Genomic DNA, 15,280 nt, shown 5'->3' with positions numbered 1-15,280 from the left:
ACAGTTATCACATGCAAACTGAGGCGCCAGGCATTACAACAAAGGCAGTTTTCGCTATAGTGGGATCAACACATGAAATTTCAGTAACGAGCTTTCTCCAAATGAGAACACAGCTTGTTGATATTTATCTATAAAGAGTGGAATGATCACTGTAATAAAAGAAGAGAAATCAGAATTCACACAAAAATATTTCAGTGTAGATTTCCCGTATGTGCTGTTCGAGAGTGGAAGGGTAGAGAAAGAGCTTGGAGGTGGTAAGATGAACTCTCTACCATACACTCAGTTGTGAACTGCAGACTTGCGATGTGGATGTACATCATGTAATTGGAACTGGTGTTGTCTTAAAAAAAGTTAGTAAAGTAAACATCAACTAAGCAAATCAAAGGAATGCTGACTGTTCCTAGATGAGTAATAAACAATACATACAAGATCTAGGATGCAGCTATATAACAGTATAACATAAAGAAAATATTCCAGTTCAGTGAGGTTGTACGGTAATGACGCCATATTGCTCTCCCACTCCAGAATCTGTATGTAAAAGTCGTATTACAGAAATAAAAGGAAGGTTCAGGAGTGGGAAGAAGTATGAGGATAAAAGGATATTAGTGGTGAAATTCGGCGATGCCATTGGTATATGTGAAAGTTACGAATAATTGCAAGGCCTGTAGAAAGTAATGAAGCATCTGATGAATGCAGAATATCTACTGACAATATAAAGAAGAAACAAACGTAATGAAGAGCAGCATATGTGAGATTAGTGACAAAATTAACCTAAAAATTGGGGCCAACAAAATGGACTAAGTGAAGGATCTCCGTTTTTTTAAGCCAAAATCCGCATAAGAAACGAAACAGGAAGGGTATAAGAAGTATATTATCAGAGACAAAGATGGCATTTATAGCTGAAACAAGTGTATTAATCATTCTTCCTGTCAGATTAAAACTGTGTGCCAGCCCCAGATTCGAACGTGGGACCTTTGCCTTTCACGGGCAAGTGCTCTACAAACTGAGCTACCGAAGCACGACTCACGACCGGTCCTCATAGCTTCAATTCTGCCAGTACCTCGTCTCCTACCTTCCAAACTTCACAACAGCTCTCCTGCGAACCTTGCAGAACTAGCACTCCTGGAAGAATGGATATTGCAGAGACATGGCTTAGCCACAGCCTGGAGGATGTTCCCAGAGTGATATTTTCACTCTGCAGCGGAGTGTGCCCTGATATGAACTTTCCTGGCCGATAGAAACTGTTAAGTTTGAAAGATACTGGCAGAATTGAAGTTGTGAGGATGGGTCGTGAGTCGTGTTTGGGTGTCTCGGTTGGTAGAGCAATTGCCCGCGAAACTCAAAGGTCCCGAGTTCAAAACTCGGTCCTGAACACAGTTTTAATCTGCCAGGAAGTTTCATGTCAGCGCACACTCCGCTGCAGTGGAAAATCTCATTCTGGAAGTGTATTGATATCAAACATGAAGATGAAATTTCTTATAAGTAACATCAGGAGCATTAAATTGAATTACAAGTCATCATAGACTTTGGGAAAACAGAAGAGAAAATATATAGACATAGTACTGTAAAAGGATATTATAAAATTAGATGGACTGATACAATAACAAATGTGATGGTTCTCCATAGAAATAACGAGGAAAGTAATGTGTGGAAAATTACAGCAAGAAGGGACTAGATAATAGGAGATGTTTTAAGACATCAGGGAATAACTTTTGTGGTACTATAGGAAGTATATAATATAAAAGCTATAGGGGATGACAGACATCGAGAAGTATCTATGAAATAATTGAGTATGTGTTACGCCAAGTTAAAGATGTTGGCATAGCTGTGGAAGTGGTGCTGAGTGTTATAAAATCAGACAAAAGGCAAATGGCCCACAAAAATAAGGCATGCGAGACTTTTCGACTGCCACTGGTATCAGATCTTGCAGTATGTATTCTCCATCTCCTCATTCTCAATCTTTATCATGATCTCAATCGCCTCTAACTGTGAGCCAACTCAGTAGGGCCATCATGTGATGTAACCATCGCATGGAACAGGAATAAATGAAGTAATGAACTGAAAATCTACTCTACAGAAATAAACTGTGTCATATCTCTAACACAGCAGTTCACTGTGATATATCTCCATTAGAATTGAATACACCTCTTCGAAAAACTGTACCCCACAGAAAATCCCTGAGAAAGTAACTGGATGACGCAAAGTTGGACAACTACCTACTCTTTTAACGTCTTCCAGGATTTTGAGTAATGTATTCATAGAATGATAATCAAATATGTTGAATGTTTTTACAATTAATAACAAAAACTAACTCGGCATTAAGAAATATGTTCCCAGTTTCATATATGTGAATTATACCTTACAGTGTGTAAATATAAAGTAATTTACAATAGAGTCTTAGCTGACTCAAGGCTAAAGGTTGTTCACAGCCTCTTATTAGCAAACGCTCAGCGCTACAGCTTCGTGGCTCATCAACTAACCACCATAATCCTGTCGCACTGAATAGAACTGAATCTGGCATCATATTAAGGAGCTGCAAATTTTCTATTCCGTCCTGTAACGCTCTTTGTGGTAGCAAGAAGTTCACAGCGGCATTAGCTATGTGTAAATTAAACTATTGCTTTCAGATTACACCAACAGGAAGACTAAAACTTTACCAGCTACAGAAACCAGCAACTTCCTTCCCCCTTCGCAATCTTTTTTTACCATGAACTCCCTTTCAAGCAACCTACATAAGATCTACTATATCCAATTTCACTGTAGCGATAGAAATGGAGAGGAACTTATACAGTATTATGAACTGTAATAAACAGTTGTACATCATAAATAGCACAAAATACCTGGGTATTCACTCGAATCATAAAATAAACTAGAAATAAGAACGTGTTGACAATGAAAGGAGCCAGAACTATGGGTTTTTGTTTTTGGTTATTTCCTATTGTTGTCGACCAGCCAGTCCTTAAGCTGCATGTTATGGCTGTGTAATTCCAGTAAGACTATATGTTAGTTAAAATTTAGTTTCATAGCACATTAGCTTTTTTCTGTCTCGAATAATTTTTAATGTAGAGATCAAAGTGATTAGAATATTAGCAAAATTATTTTGGCATTGGGAATACTTACCAATGCAACATAATTCATAGCTATTTTCATGCGGATTGTTCTAAGACACCGTACGGTATATGAAACCAAATGTACGCTTCAGGTACAATAATGCCATCGACCACAGACTGAAACAGCCTGTCATTGATGAAAGGAGATCTTAAACTCAAACGTGCTGTTTGTCTGAGACGATTGCCCACTGAACGTAAATGTTTGTCACAAAAGTACTGAGCCTGTAAGGAACCTATTATGTAGTCACTGTATATATTACGTAGGTACTACTGTCATGCTGACAGAGTTTTCAAATTAATGTACAGCAGCGCTGTGTTCGTAATACAGCGGCCTGTTCAACTGTTGTCTGTTCATTTGTTATAATGAAGTACACTGTACAAGTCAATCTTTTTGAAAACGGCACTGATACATTCTACAGACGTGCTACGATATTGCTGCCGTAATATGTAGTACATATCCGCAACAGACGATTTAAGATGATTCCAGCCGGTATACTCTGTGATACCAAAGGCGCTGATGTACTGATACGCAGCTTTGTTGCTGAGTTCGTTCATAACAATAATATGATTAAACTGGGAACCAGAGCAGTTATTAAATCTCGAAATAAGCCTACCACGGCGACACAAGACAGCACCAATTTCTCTAGGAGTAATGGAAAAAAAATAGTTATTTAAATTGTCACTTCTTAAATGTGGGACTGCGACTTCAGTATCAGAACCTTAAAAGAAAATTCGTAAAAACTCAAAAATAAAATTAAACATGTATTTCATTATTAACAATAAAATTGTTGCTTATCATCATATTCAGACCAACATCAAGTGAAAAAAATATTTGTATATTTACCTTTAATAGAATGTGGATCACTGTACGCAGCAGCCACGACCATAGTAAAAAAAATGCAGATGAACCAAGTAGTACTTCTGCAGAACATCATTCAAGTATAAAGGTGTCAGGCCAGATTTATAACTTTTCCCTTAAAGTACCTTCTACAAACTTGCAGACCGCTGAGCAACCTGTAATTTTGTCAATAAATATAGTTAAAAAAATTCATTTTATTTCCAGAAGATGTACAGAAAATAAATGTTTCAGTCCGACTTGTGTTACATTGTTTACAAATTAATATCACTTTCTTTTGCCAATATGCTATTTACTGACTGATTCATTTAAAATATGTACGAGGGCTATTCCGAAAGTAAGGTCCGATCGGTCACGAAATGGAAACGACTATGAAAATCCGATAAAGCTTTGCACAGATGTGTTGGGTAGTGTCTCTAGTATAACCCCAGTTAGCATCACGTCGCTCTTCTCATTTCTGAGCTCGCAGTGAGTGCGTAAAGATGTCTAGAAAATAGTGTCTGCCGCCAAGTACGGGGGCCTGGTGAGAAATTTCCCCTGAAGTTATGCAGCTAACATTACATAACTGTCGTGCTGTTTCGTCTTCAAGACAATTCTCAGCCGCATTCTGCAGGGGCAATGAAGATGCTCCTGCATCGTTTTCAAATGGAAATGTGAGATTACCCACAATACAGCCCGTAATTGTCTCCCTCTGAGTTTCAGCTCAGGTCACATGAACCGCTGGTTATGAAGACAACATTTCGGCACAAGACAACGAGCCGTAGGCCAGCGTAGAGAATTGGCGGAGAGCACTGGCGGCTGCCTTCTATAGCGAGGGTATGGGAAAGGTGGTACAACGCTACGATACACGTCTAAGTCGGGTCGGCGACTATGGAGATAAGTAGCTGCAAGGTGTATCTAACTGTTGCAAATAAAACATTTTTGATTTTTACCGTGGTTTCCATTTCGCGACCTATCGGACCTTACTTTCCGAATAGCCCTCGTACTTCAAATACTTCCTAAACCTTTTAAGACACATTAATTGTTTAGAAATCTGATTCTTTGACAGTACTATATAAACGGCTTGCAATCTTTCGTCATGTCTATATATTTATTGCAGAGATAACAGTGTAAACTTCGCGTTTTTCAAATTAACTGTATATATGGCACTAAGAGCTTTCATTTTGCGGAATGAGAGAGTAGGATGAGGTTTGTCTTGACCGCAGCACTGGTATTAGAATGTTAAACGGGTCTAAGTCATCTAAGGACAGGCCAGCAAGTACTTCCCAGAGAGAGAGAGAGGAGGTGGGGAGGGAAAGGATTACGGTCCAAATAGGTGATGACAGCTATTGGTTGCTGACTATTGCAATCTCCTAAATATGCACTACAGACATTGTGCCGGTGAGACAAGCAGAAATTATTAGCATTTGAACCATACTGGCCCACGGGTACCAGGTCACCATCGATATCGCGGGGAAACTTCACCTAGTGATAAAATGTGCCTGTGGCTTTCGTTGTCGCTACAAATCGGAGGTAATGGACCAGTCTGAGTTGAACAGACGTGCAGGACGCCTCGCAGACGTATGCGTGGTCAGTGAATTTGAAAGAGGGCACATTGTTGGCATGAGAGAAGATGATGCATCCATCCGGGAAAGTGCTGCTCGTGTGGGAGGAAGTATTTCTGCGGTGCAGCGGTTGTGTGCAGGAAGACCATAGAACACCACGAGATGGGTCATGTCGCACCAGCCACACCATTACCCCAGAACATCGAGGCCTCATGCGAATGGAACTGCAGGACAGATCGGCGAACTTCTCGGCCCTAGTGGAACAGTGTAACACATCGTACATCTACGTGGATACTCTGCAAATCACATTTAAATCCCTGGCAGAGGGTTCATCGAACCACCTTCACAATTCTCTATTATTCCAACCTCGTATAGCGCGCGGAATGAATGAACACCTATATCCTTCCGTACGAGCTCTGATTTCCCTTATTTTATAGTGGTGATCGTTCCGCCTATGTAGGTCGGTGCCGGCCAGTGCGGCCGAGAGGTTCTATGCGCTTCAATCTGGAACCACGCGACAGCTGCGGTCGCAGGTTCGAATCCTGCCTCGGGCATTGATGTGTGTGATGTCCTTAGGTTAGTTAGGTTTAAGTAGTTCTAAGTTCTAGGGGACTGATGACCTCAGATGTTAAGTCCCATAGTGCTCAGAGCCATTAGAACCATTTTTTTTTGTAGGTCGGTGTCAACAAAATATTTTCGCATTCGGAGGAGAAAGTCGGTGATTGGAATTTCGTGAGAAGGTTCTGTCGCAACGAAAAACGCCTTTCTTTTAATGATGTCCAGCCCAAATCCTGTATCATTTCTGTGCGGATGTTCCCCTGAAATCAAGAATCTGGTAAAACATCAAATCTCCGACATTGCTGCGGCCGGAAAAAGATCCTGCAAAAATGGGACCAACGACGATTGAAGAGAACCATTCAAAGTGACAGAAGTGCAACTATTTCGCAAATTCTGCAGATTTCAATGCTGAACCATCAACAAGTGTCGGCGTGCGAACCATTCAACGAAACGTCATCCATATGGGCTTTCGGAGCCGAAGGACCACTTGTGCACCCTCGATGTCTACACGACACAGAGGTTTACGCCTCGCCGGGGCCCGTCAACACCAATGTTGGACTGCTGTTAACTGGAAACATGTTGCCTAGTCGGACGAGTCTCGTTTCAAATGAGCAGATGGACGCGTACAGGTGTAGCGACAACCGCATAAATCCATGGACAGTGCATGTCGGCAGGGGCTGTTCAGGTGGGTGGAGGCTCTGTAATGGTACGGGGCGTGCGTAGTGGAACTGATATGGGACCCCTGATACGTCTACATACGGCTCTAACAAGTGACATGTAAGCATCCTGTCTGATCAGCTGCATCCATTCATGTCGATTGTGCATTCAGACGGACATGGGCAGTTCCAGCAGGACAATGCGACAGCCCAAACGTCCACAATTCCTACAGAGTCGCTCCAAGAACAAAACTCTTCCGCTGGCCACCAAACTCCCCAGACATGAAGATTATGCAACATATGCGGGATGCCTTGCTACATGCTGTTCAGAAGAGATCTCCACTCCCTCGTACTCTTAGTGATTTACTGACAACCCTGCAGGATTCATGGTGCCAGCACTACCTCAGACATTAGTCGAGTCCACGCCACGTCGTGTTGCGGCACTTCTGCGTACTCGCGGGGGCCTTCACTCTATTAGGCAGGCGTACCAGTTCCATTAGCTCTTGAGTGTATAAAGTACTACAAAAAATTAATACTGTGATGAAGGGTGTTGAAAAAATAAATAAATAAAATTAACGTCTCCGCTGCTCACAAGCAGATGGCAGTGCGGTGTGTGACTGAGAGTACTTGGGGCACCTTGCCCATCCGGGTGTCCGCCGTTGCGTCAAACTCGCGACCTCGGACAGCCGGTTTCGGCCGCTGTGGCCGCATTTCGCCAGCTCCATCGGGAAGTCCCTGCGTCTGCAGACCGCGACCTGGCGAAACGCTGCTGCTTCCACTGGCGGTTGACCGCTTCCTGCAGACGAACCGCGCTGTTTCGCAGTGCGAACATCTTTCCTCGCAGCTGCCAGACTTGCGGCGAGAGTGTTTACTGCAGTGTCTATCACAAGAAACTAACCGACATGTATGTCTACACTACCGACCATTAAAATTGCTACACCAAGAAGAAATGCAGATGATAAACGGGTATTCATTGGACAAATATATTACACTAGAACTGACATGTGGTTACATTTTCATGCAATTTGCGTGCATAGAGCCTGTGAAAACAGTACCCAGAACAACCACCTCTGGCCGTAATAACGGCCTCGATACGCCTGGGCATTGAGTCAAACAGAGCTCGGATGGCGTGTACAGGAACAGCTGCCCATGCAGCTTCAACACGATACTACAGTTCATCAAGAATAGTGACTGGCGTATTGTGACGAGCCAGTTGCTCGGCCACCATTGACCAGGCGTTTTCAATTCGTGAGAGATCTGGAGAATGTGCTGGCCAGGACAGCAGTCGAACATTTTCTGTATACAGAAAGGCCCGTACAGGACCTGCAACACGCGGCCGTGCATTATCCTGCTGAAATGTAGGGTTTCACAGGTATCAAAAGAAGGTTAGAGCCACGGGTCGTAACACATCTGAAATGTCCACTGCTCAAAGTGCCGTCAATGCGAACAAGAGGTGACCGAGACGTGTAACCATTGGCATCCCATACCATCACGCCGGGTGATACGCCAGTATGGCGATGACGAATGCGCGCTTCCAATGTGCGATCACCACGATGTCGCCAAACACGGATGCGACCGTCGTGATGCTGTAAACAGAAGCTGGATTCAACCGAAAAAATGTTTTGCCATTCCTGCACCCAGGTTCGTCGTTGATTACACCATCGCAGGCGCTCCAGCCTGTGATGCAGCATGAAGGGTAACCGTAGCCATGGTCTACGAGCTGATAGTCCATGTTTCCGCAAACGTCGTCGAACTGTTCGTGCAGATGGTTGTTGTCTTGCAAACGTCCCCATTTTTTGACTCGTGGATAGACACGTGGCTGCACGATTCGTCACAGCCATGCGGATAAGATGCATCTCATCTCGACTGCTAGTGATACGAGGCCGTTGGGATCCAGCACGGCGTTCCGTATTACCCTCCTGAACCCACCGATTCCATATTCTGCTAACAGTCATTGGATCTCGACCAACGCGAGCAGCAATGTCGCGATACGATCAATCGCAACCGCGATAGGCTATAATCTGATCTTTATCAAAGTCGGAAACGTGATGGTACGCATTGCTCCTCTTTAGACGAGTCATCACAACATCGTTTCACCAGGCAACGCTGGTTAACTGCTGTTTGTGTATGAGAAATCGGTTGGAAACTTTCCTCATGTCAGCACGTTGTAGGTGTTGCCACCGATGCCAACTTTGTGTGAATGCTCTGAATAGCTAATCATTTGCATATCACAGCATCTTCTTCCTGTCGGTTAAATTTCGCGTCTATAGCACGTCATCTTCGTGGCGTAGCAATTTTAATGGCCAGTAGTGTACATCTGTACTCCGCAACTATGCTGGCGGAGGGTACTTAGTGTAACCTCCTCATTTTTCTTTTCCAGTCGTAGTTCGCGGGAAGATCAATTACTGGTAGTCCTCCGTGTGGGCTCGTATTTGTTATTTTCAGGGCCTTTTCATGAAATATACGTAAGAGGAAGCTGTGCAGTCGTCGACCCCTCGAGATACGTACGCTCTCGGCACTTCTAACAGTAATCCACCCCGTGTGGCAAAACGCCTCTCCCCGACGCCTTCGCGCTCATAAGTCCGTCTGGATCTCCTCTCTTTCCTACGTTAGTCCAGTCTGGTACAGATCCCAGACTGCCGAGCGGTACTGAAGTATTGGGTGACCGAGTGTTCTGTAATCTACACTCCTGGAAATTGAAATAAGAACACCGTGAATTCATTGTCCCAGGAAGGGGAAACTTTATTGACACATTCCTGGGGTCAGATACATCACATGATCACACTGACAGAACCACAGGCACATAGACACAGGCAACAGAGCATGCACAATGTCGGCACTAGTACAGTGTATATCCACCTTTCGCAGCAATGCAGGCTGCTATTCTCCCATGGAGACGATCGTAGAGATGCTGGATGTAGTCCTGTGGAACGGCTTGCCATGCCATTTCCACCTGGCGCCTCAGTTGGACCAGCGTTCGTGCTGGACGTGCAGACTGCGTGAGACGACGCTTCATCCAGTCCCAAACATGCTCAATGGGGGACAGATCCGGAGATCTTGCTGGCCAGGGTAGTTGACTTACACCTTCTAGAGCACGTTGGGTGGCACGGGATACATGCGGACGTGCATTGTCCTGTTGGAACAGCAAGTTCCCTTGCCGGTCTAGGAATGGTAGAACGATGGGTCCGATGACGGTTTGGATGTACCGTACACTATTCAGTGTCCCCTCGACGATCACCAGTGGTGTACGGCCGGTGTCAATGTGTTCTTTTTTCCATTTCCAGGAGTGTATCTGCTTTCGAGATGGAGTACACTCCTCAGAATTCTTCCACCGAATCTCAGTCTGGAGTGTACTTTTCCACAATTAATGTTTTATGCTAGTCGCACATCAATCAATCCACATCAAATCAATCCATACGCGAACTCCTTAACATAAGACCAAAACTTCCTAGATTTTTCTGTCAAGTCGGTAATGGAATCTTAATTTTATAAGTTCGCTGAACACGCATAGCTCTCCTTACGCTAACTTTGGGTTTGTTTCGTTTTTGTTTGCCCGTGAGGATTCGTCTACGTCCAAATATGGAGTGAAGCTCTGTATGCTTTCGTACCAACTTCGCAACACGGTTAAAACTTCCCTCGGCTTACACCTGTCGTAAGCATATTGCAAAACGCTCTCGGACTCTGCCCATTGATGCTGAACATTGTCGTTGTCGCAGGTGAAATTTCCACGTTGATCTGCCACGTGCTGTCGTATCTTCGTATCTGTATCTTGTCTCTCTCCAAACACTTGCTGGCACAACAGATGACGTCGTACCGAACGACGTTTCAGCGTGGCTCCTTGGTTCTTGCCTGATTAGTTATCCGCCCACACCCTACGACGCAGCTTAACCCATAAAATACTTAGAGATACAGTGTTGATGTAACCTATGCTGCATGCATTAAGAGTGTCAGAGAATTTTACAACGGCATGGGAGGAATTCAGTACTCAAATCAGCCACAGTGGTGGCAAACCCAAAAAGTTTCCGAAACTTCATGGCAGATTAATACTGTGTGCCGGACCGAGACTCTAACTCGGGACCTTTGCCTTTCGCGGGAATAAACACTACCGACTGAGCTACCCAAGCACGACTCACGACCCGTCCTCACGGCTCTATATCCGCCTGTACCTCGCCTCCTACCTTCCTAGATTCACACAATTTCTGCTGCGAAAAAGCTTACGTTGGAACTTTATCCGATATATAAATTTATAGGTACATGAGAAATTTAGAACCATACCCAAAGTAAAAACGTTGTGTTCATGTTTCATGTTCACCCACATGTAAAAAGATTTTATATTTATTTCGGAATTCTAAAGTCAATCTAGAATCTAGTTACACGAGCGGGGAGTTGAATTACTGATTTGAATTATTGAAACTGAATTATCGCGACTAAGAAGAGAGGTTCCTAACGGTGCTATCGACTTTTTGAAACTATCTATACGGTAATGTGGGTATGGATCGCAGCTCATTACCCTGGTGAGGTCCTCGTTCACGAGTAATTGACGAAAAAAAAATTCGAAATTTTGTACGATACTTAATAGCGTTAAAAAAATCGCATAATGCAGTCTGCTTGCGTGGTATAAAGGATAGGTTAACAGATTCACGTAGAGGAGGTTGTGGGTTCGAATCATGTCAGCTGTGGTAAGCTTTTTTTTACTTTTTAGATCTTTCTCGAAACGGCTGATCATCATTTTTACTCAATTAATTGATTCAAATATAATTTTTAATTCCATTCCTCTATCATTTTAATAACCGTATGAACTTACTAATTTGTTTCATTTTTTCTTTTTCCAGTCGGAGGTTTTGTGAATATGAATATGATTATATTTGCCTATTGTGATATTGAGTTATCTGAAGATCTCCTACCTATCAGGTATAAAAAAAATGGCTCAAATGGCTCTGAGCACTATGGGACTCAACTGCTTTGGTCATCAGTCCCCTAGAACTTAGAACTACTTAAACCTAACTAACCTAAGGACATCACACACATCCATGCCCGAGGCAGGATTCGAACCTGCGACCGTAGCAGTCGCACGGTTCCGGACTGCGCGCCTAGAACCGCGAGACCACCGCGGCCGGCATCAGGTATAAAACAAAAGACCAAATAATCTTTATATTTGGCAGTGGAGTGAAAAATGTATTTTTACTATCAGATGTAGCCTTGTTTTGAACGGTAGTCGGCATCCAAATATTTGAAACATAACCTAAATATCTACTGCACTATGCATGAAAAGATGCAGATCGAAATTTAAATGAATGATGAGTTTTAAGTAGAACGATATTCAAGCAAAATGGAAAATAAATATAGAGAAGGCAATAATGTGGACGAAAACAATGAGGTGATAAAACAAAAGAAATTAAGTCGAAGTTAACATATAAAATTAATTAAAACACGTGAATAAAGATTTCAGGTGGAGAAAGAATGATGGGAAAAATGGGAGCAAACGAAGAAATTGATATTATGATTAAAATTATGCAATAAAGGAATGGAATTTAAAAAAATTACATTTAAATGAAATAATTGAATAACAATGAAGACCAAAATCATTTCGTTAAAGATTTAAAAACAATGGTGCGCCTGACAAGATGCGAACCTACGACGTCCTCTATTTAAGCTGTTATCCTGTTAATTACACCAGAAAACCGGACTGTATAGCGTCGCTTTTTAATGCCATTGAGAGTCACACAAAATTCCGAAAATTACTAGCAAATGAAGGCGACGCAGGGTCAATGTCTGCAGCGTGTGACACCTGTGATCTTAACACCGATCACCATATACACTATGTGATCAAAAGTATCCGGACACCCCCAAATACGTATCAGGTGCATTGAGCTGCCACCTACAGCCAGGTGCTCCATATCAGCGACCTCAGTAGTCATTAGACATCGTAAAGGAGAGCAGAATGGGGCGCTCTGCGGAACTCACGGACTTCGAAGGTGGTCAGGTGATTGTGTGTCACTTGTGTCATATGTCTGTACGCGAGATTTCCACACTCCTAAACATCCCTAGGTCCACTGTTTCCGATGTGATAGTGAAGTGGAAACGTCAAGGGACATCTACAGCACAAGAGCGCACAGGCCGACCTCGTCTGTTGACGTCATCTTCGTGATGTAGCAATTTTAATGGTCAGTAGTATAATTACGAAATTTCAGCGATACTTCTCCTATGCGTGAGGTGTACCAGCAGTAATGCAGTCAGCGATTCATTCTTGAAACTTGATGCAACATGATAGGTACGGCAGATTACTTGAACTGCCAGCAGCATACAAAATTACGACCAATAACGGAAAAGATAACTGTTTCGTTGTCAACTAGCGAGACAATAAGACAGGAAATTATCTTTTTATTTACAGAATGTCGAAGTAAAAAAACGCTCGAGCATTTGTTAGTGCCTTTGCGAACGTTGTGGACACACAAAGTGTCGAAGGCGGCCAGTGGCGACCGCCTGACGAAGCTCGGTTCCTCCAGTGCAGGCTTGTCTTCACCTCTGCGTACTACAGCTCTTCTGTGGCGCGGGAACGTTGTTTACACGTCGGCTGGAGTAATGGCGTGACAGTAGCTAAGTAAACGGCACCGATAAACACGCTTGTTTCGGGGCGAGGCTTCGACGACTTTCTTGTTCGCCATCGTGTTGTTAAATGTGATTGGTGAATACGGGTTCAAGTCCAATGTCTGGGAGTAAATTTTACGTATCTGGGGGTCTGCCAGAACCACCGCACAGTGGGGTCAAATACAAAAAAGTTGGCAAAAGTCAAAAAAATAAGTTCGCCTTACGGTAATTTCTAGTCGAGGGTTAGGTTGGGTAAGGGTCCGAAGCTCGAATTCCGATCGCCACAGCCCCCTAGCCTCTCCCTATACCTGCTGCTGTAGAACAGTTGGAGGGGAACAAATATTTCAACGTTGAATTCAAATAGGCGCCAAATCTCTAAAAATCAATAGATTTCCATTCAGGATGAAATCAATTGACGAAAGTAAGTAGAAAATCATTGCAATACAATATTAGTAATAATAGTCAACGCGATAGCAATAAATGAATCATTTATGTCCAAATGAACGGAAAATTACAACGTAAAATTTTAAACACGTGGAGAAAAGTTTATAAGCTCTGCAAAGTTCAACGATCTGACCGATCGTATGCTGTAGATGGAACTATTATTCAATGAAAAAAGTTAAAACTTACTGCGTCTAGCTGCAACTGCGTCATTGGTACTAACTCTTGCAACGTACAACATAGTTTGTTGAATTTCGTACATCAGCGAAGCGGAATGTTGCTCTTTTCCTTGAATTTATCTGCGGTATTCATTGTATTTCGAGTTCTGTAATACGTAATTCACTTTTATGAATATACTCTTCCCTTTTTCAAATAATATTTTGGAATGAATAATAGTAACGAGGTTAAATATCGAACTATCCTCCTATATAGATATTATATTTTCCAAAACAATGGAGTACTTCTCTTACGCCGCGCGGGATTAGTTGAGCGGTCTATGGCGAGCAGTCATGGACTGTGCGGCTGGTCGCGGCGGAGGTACGAGTCCTCCCTCGGGCATGGGTGTGTGTGTTTGTCCTTAGGATAATTTAGGTTAAGTAGTGTGTAAGCTTAGGGACTGATGACCTTATCAGTTAAGTCCCGTAAGATTTCACACACACTTGAACATTTTTTGAAATTCTTTTACGCTCACTATTAATATCCGATCCATTTATTTGAAGTTTGCGCGAATTTACTCGAGAAAACTCGATCTCGTTGCCAGAAGCAGTTTCATTGTTAGTTGCGCCACGTATACCAGCAAGTACAGTACGTTCCAGCGATTTAAAATTCGATCAACTGATTGTGAATCAATTTATCCTTCGGATGAAGACCTATGAACTTTCAATCAACCGGTTGTATGAAACTTCCTGGCAGATTAAAACTGCGTGCCCGACCGAGACTCGAACTCGGGACCTTTGCCTTCCGCGGGCAAGTACTCTACCAACTGAGCTACCGAAGCACGACTCACGGCCGGTACTCACAGCTTTACTTCTGCCAGTACCTCGTCTCCTACCTTCCAAACTTTACAGAAGCTCTACTGCGAACCATGCAGAACTAGCACTCCTGAAAGAAAGGATATTGCGGAGACATGGCTTAGCCACAGCCTGGGGGATGTTTCCAGAATGAGATTTTCACTCTGCAGCGGAGTGTGCGCTGATATGAAAGCTGTGAGTACCGGGCGTGAGTCGTGCTTCGGTAGCTCAGTTGGTAGAGCACTTGCCCGCGGAAGGCAAAGGTCCCGAGTTCGAGTCTCGGTCGGGCATACAGTTTTAATCTGCCAGGAAGATTCATATCAGCGCACACTCCGCTGCAGAGTGAAAATCTCATTCTGGAAACCGGTTGTATGTTTTATTGTGTTATACAACATATGGATATATGTTGTATTTTCTCTATAAAATTGATTCATTCTAAATCCGCCATTCTGTTTTTATTTCAAAATTTGACTTCGGTCCCCGAAAACTCCCGAGTACTGACATTCACCCGAATTTA

General features: G+C 43.1%; 1 protein-coding gene and 1 non-coding gene across 4 annotated transcripts in view; one reads left to right on the top strand and one right to left on the bottom strand.

Annotated features, from left to right (window-relative positions):
• Positions 1–15,280, bottom strand: part of LOC126212916 (ankyrin repeat and protein kinase domain-containing protein 1-like) — a 146,801-nt gene that overhangs the window by 45,036 nt on the left and 86,485 nt on the right. For all 3 annotated transcript variants that reach the window (XM_049940425.1, XM_049940427.1, XM_049940426.1), the window contains one exon: positions 3,955–4,124. In XM_049940425.1, the coding sequence (XP_049796382.1) occupies positions 3,955–4,045 (91 nt within the window). In that variant the 5' untranslated portion in view covers positions 4,046–4,124. The remainder of the gene's footprint in view (positions 1–3,954; positions 4,125–15,280) is intronic.
• Trnap-cgg (transfer RNA proline (anticodon CGG)) lies at positions 14,980–15,054 on the top strand. The gene has a single exon. It is a non-coding gene; the product is annotated as a tRNA-Pro (tRNA).

This window comes from Schistocerca nitens, chromosome 11, assembly GCF_023898315.1.
Source record: "Schistocerca nitens isolate TAMUIC-IGC-003100 chromosome 11, iqSchNite1.1, whole genome shotgun sequence".
NCBI lineage: Eukaryota > Metazoa > Arthropoda > Insecta > Orthoptera > Acrididae > Schistocerca > Schistocerca nitens.
This window is presented reverse-complemented; position numbering and strand designations above follow the sequence as displayed.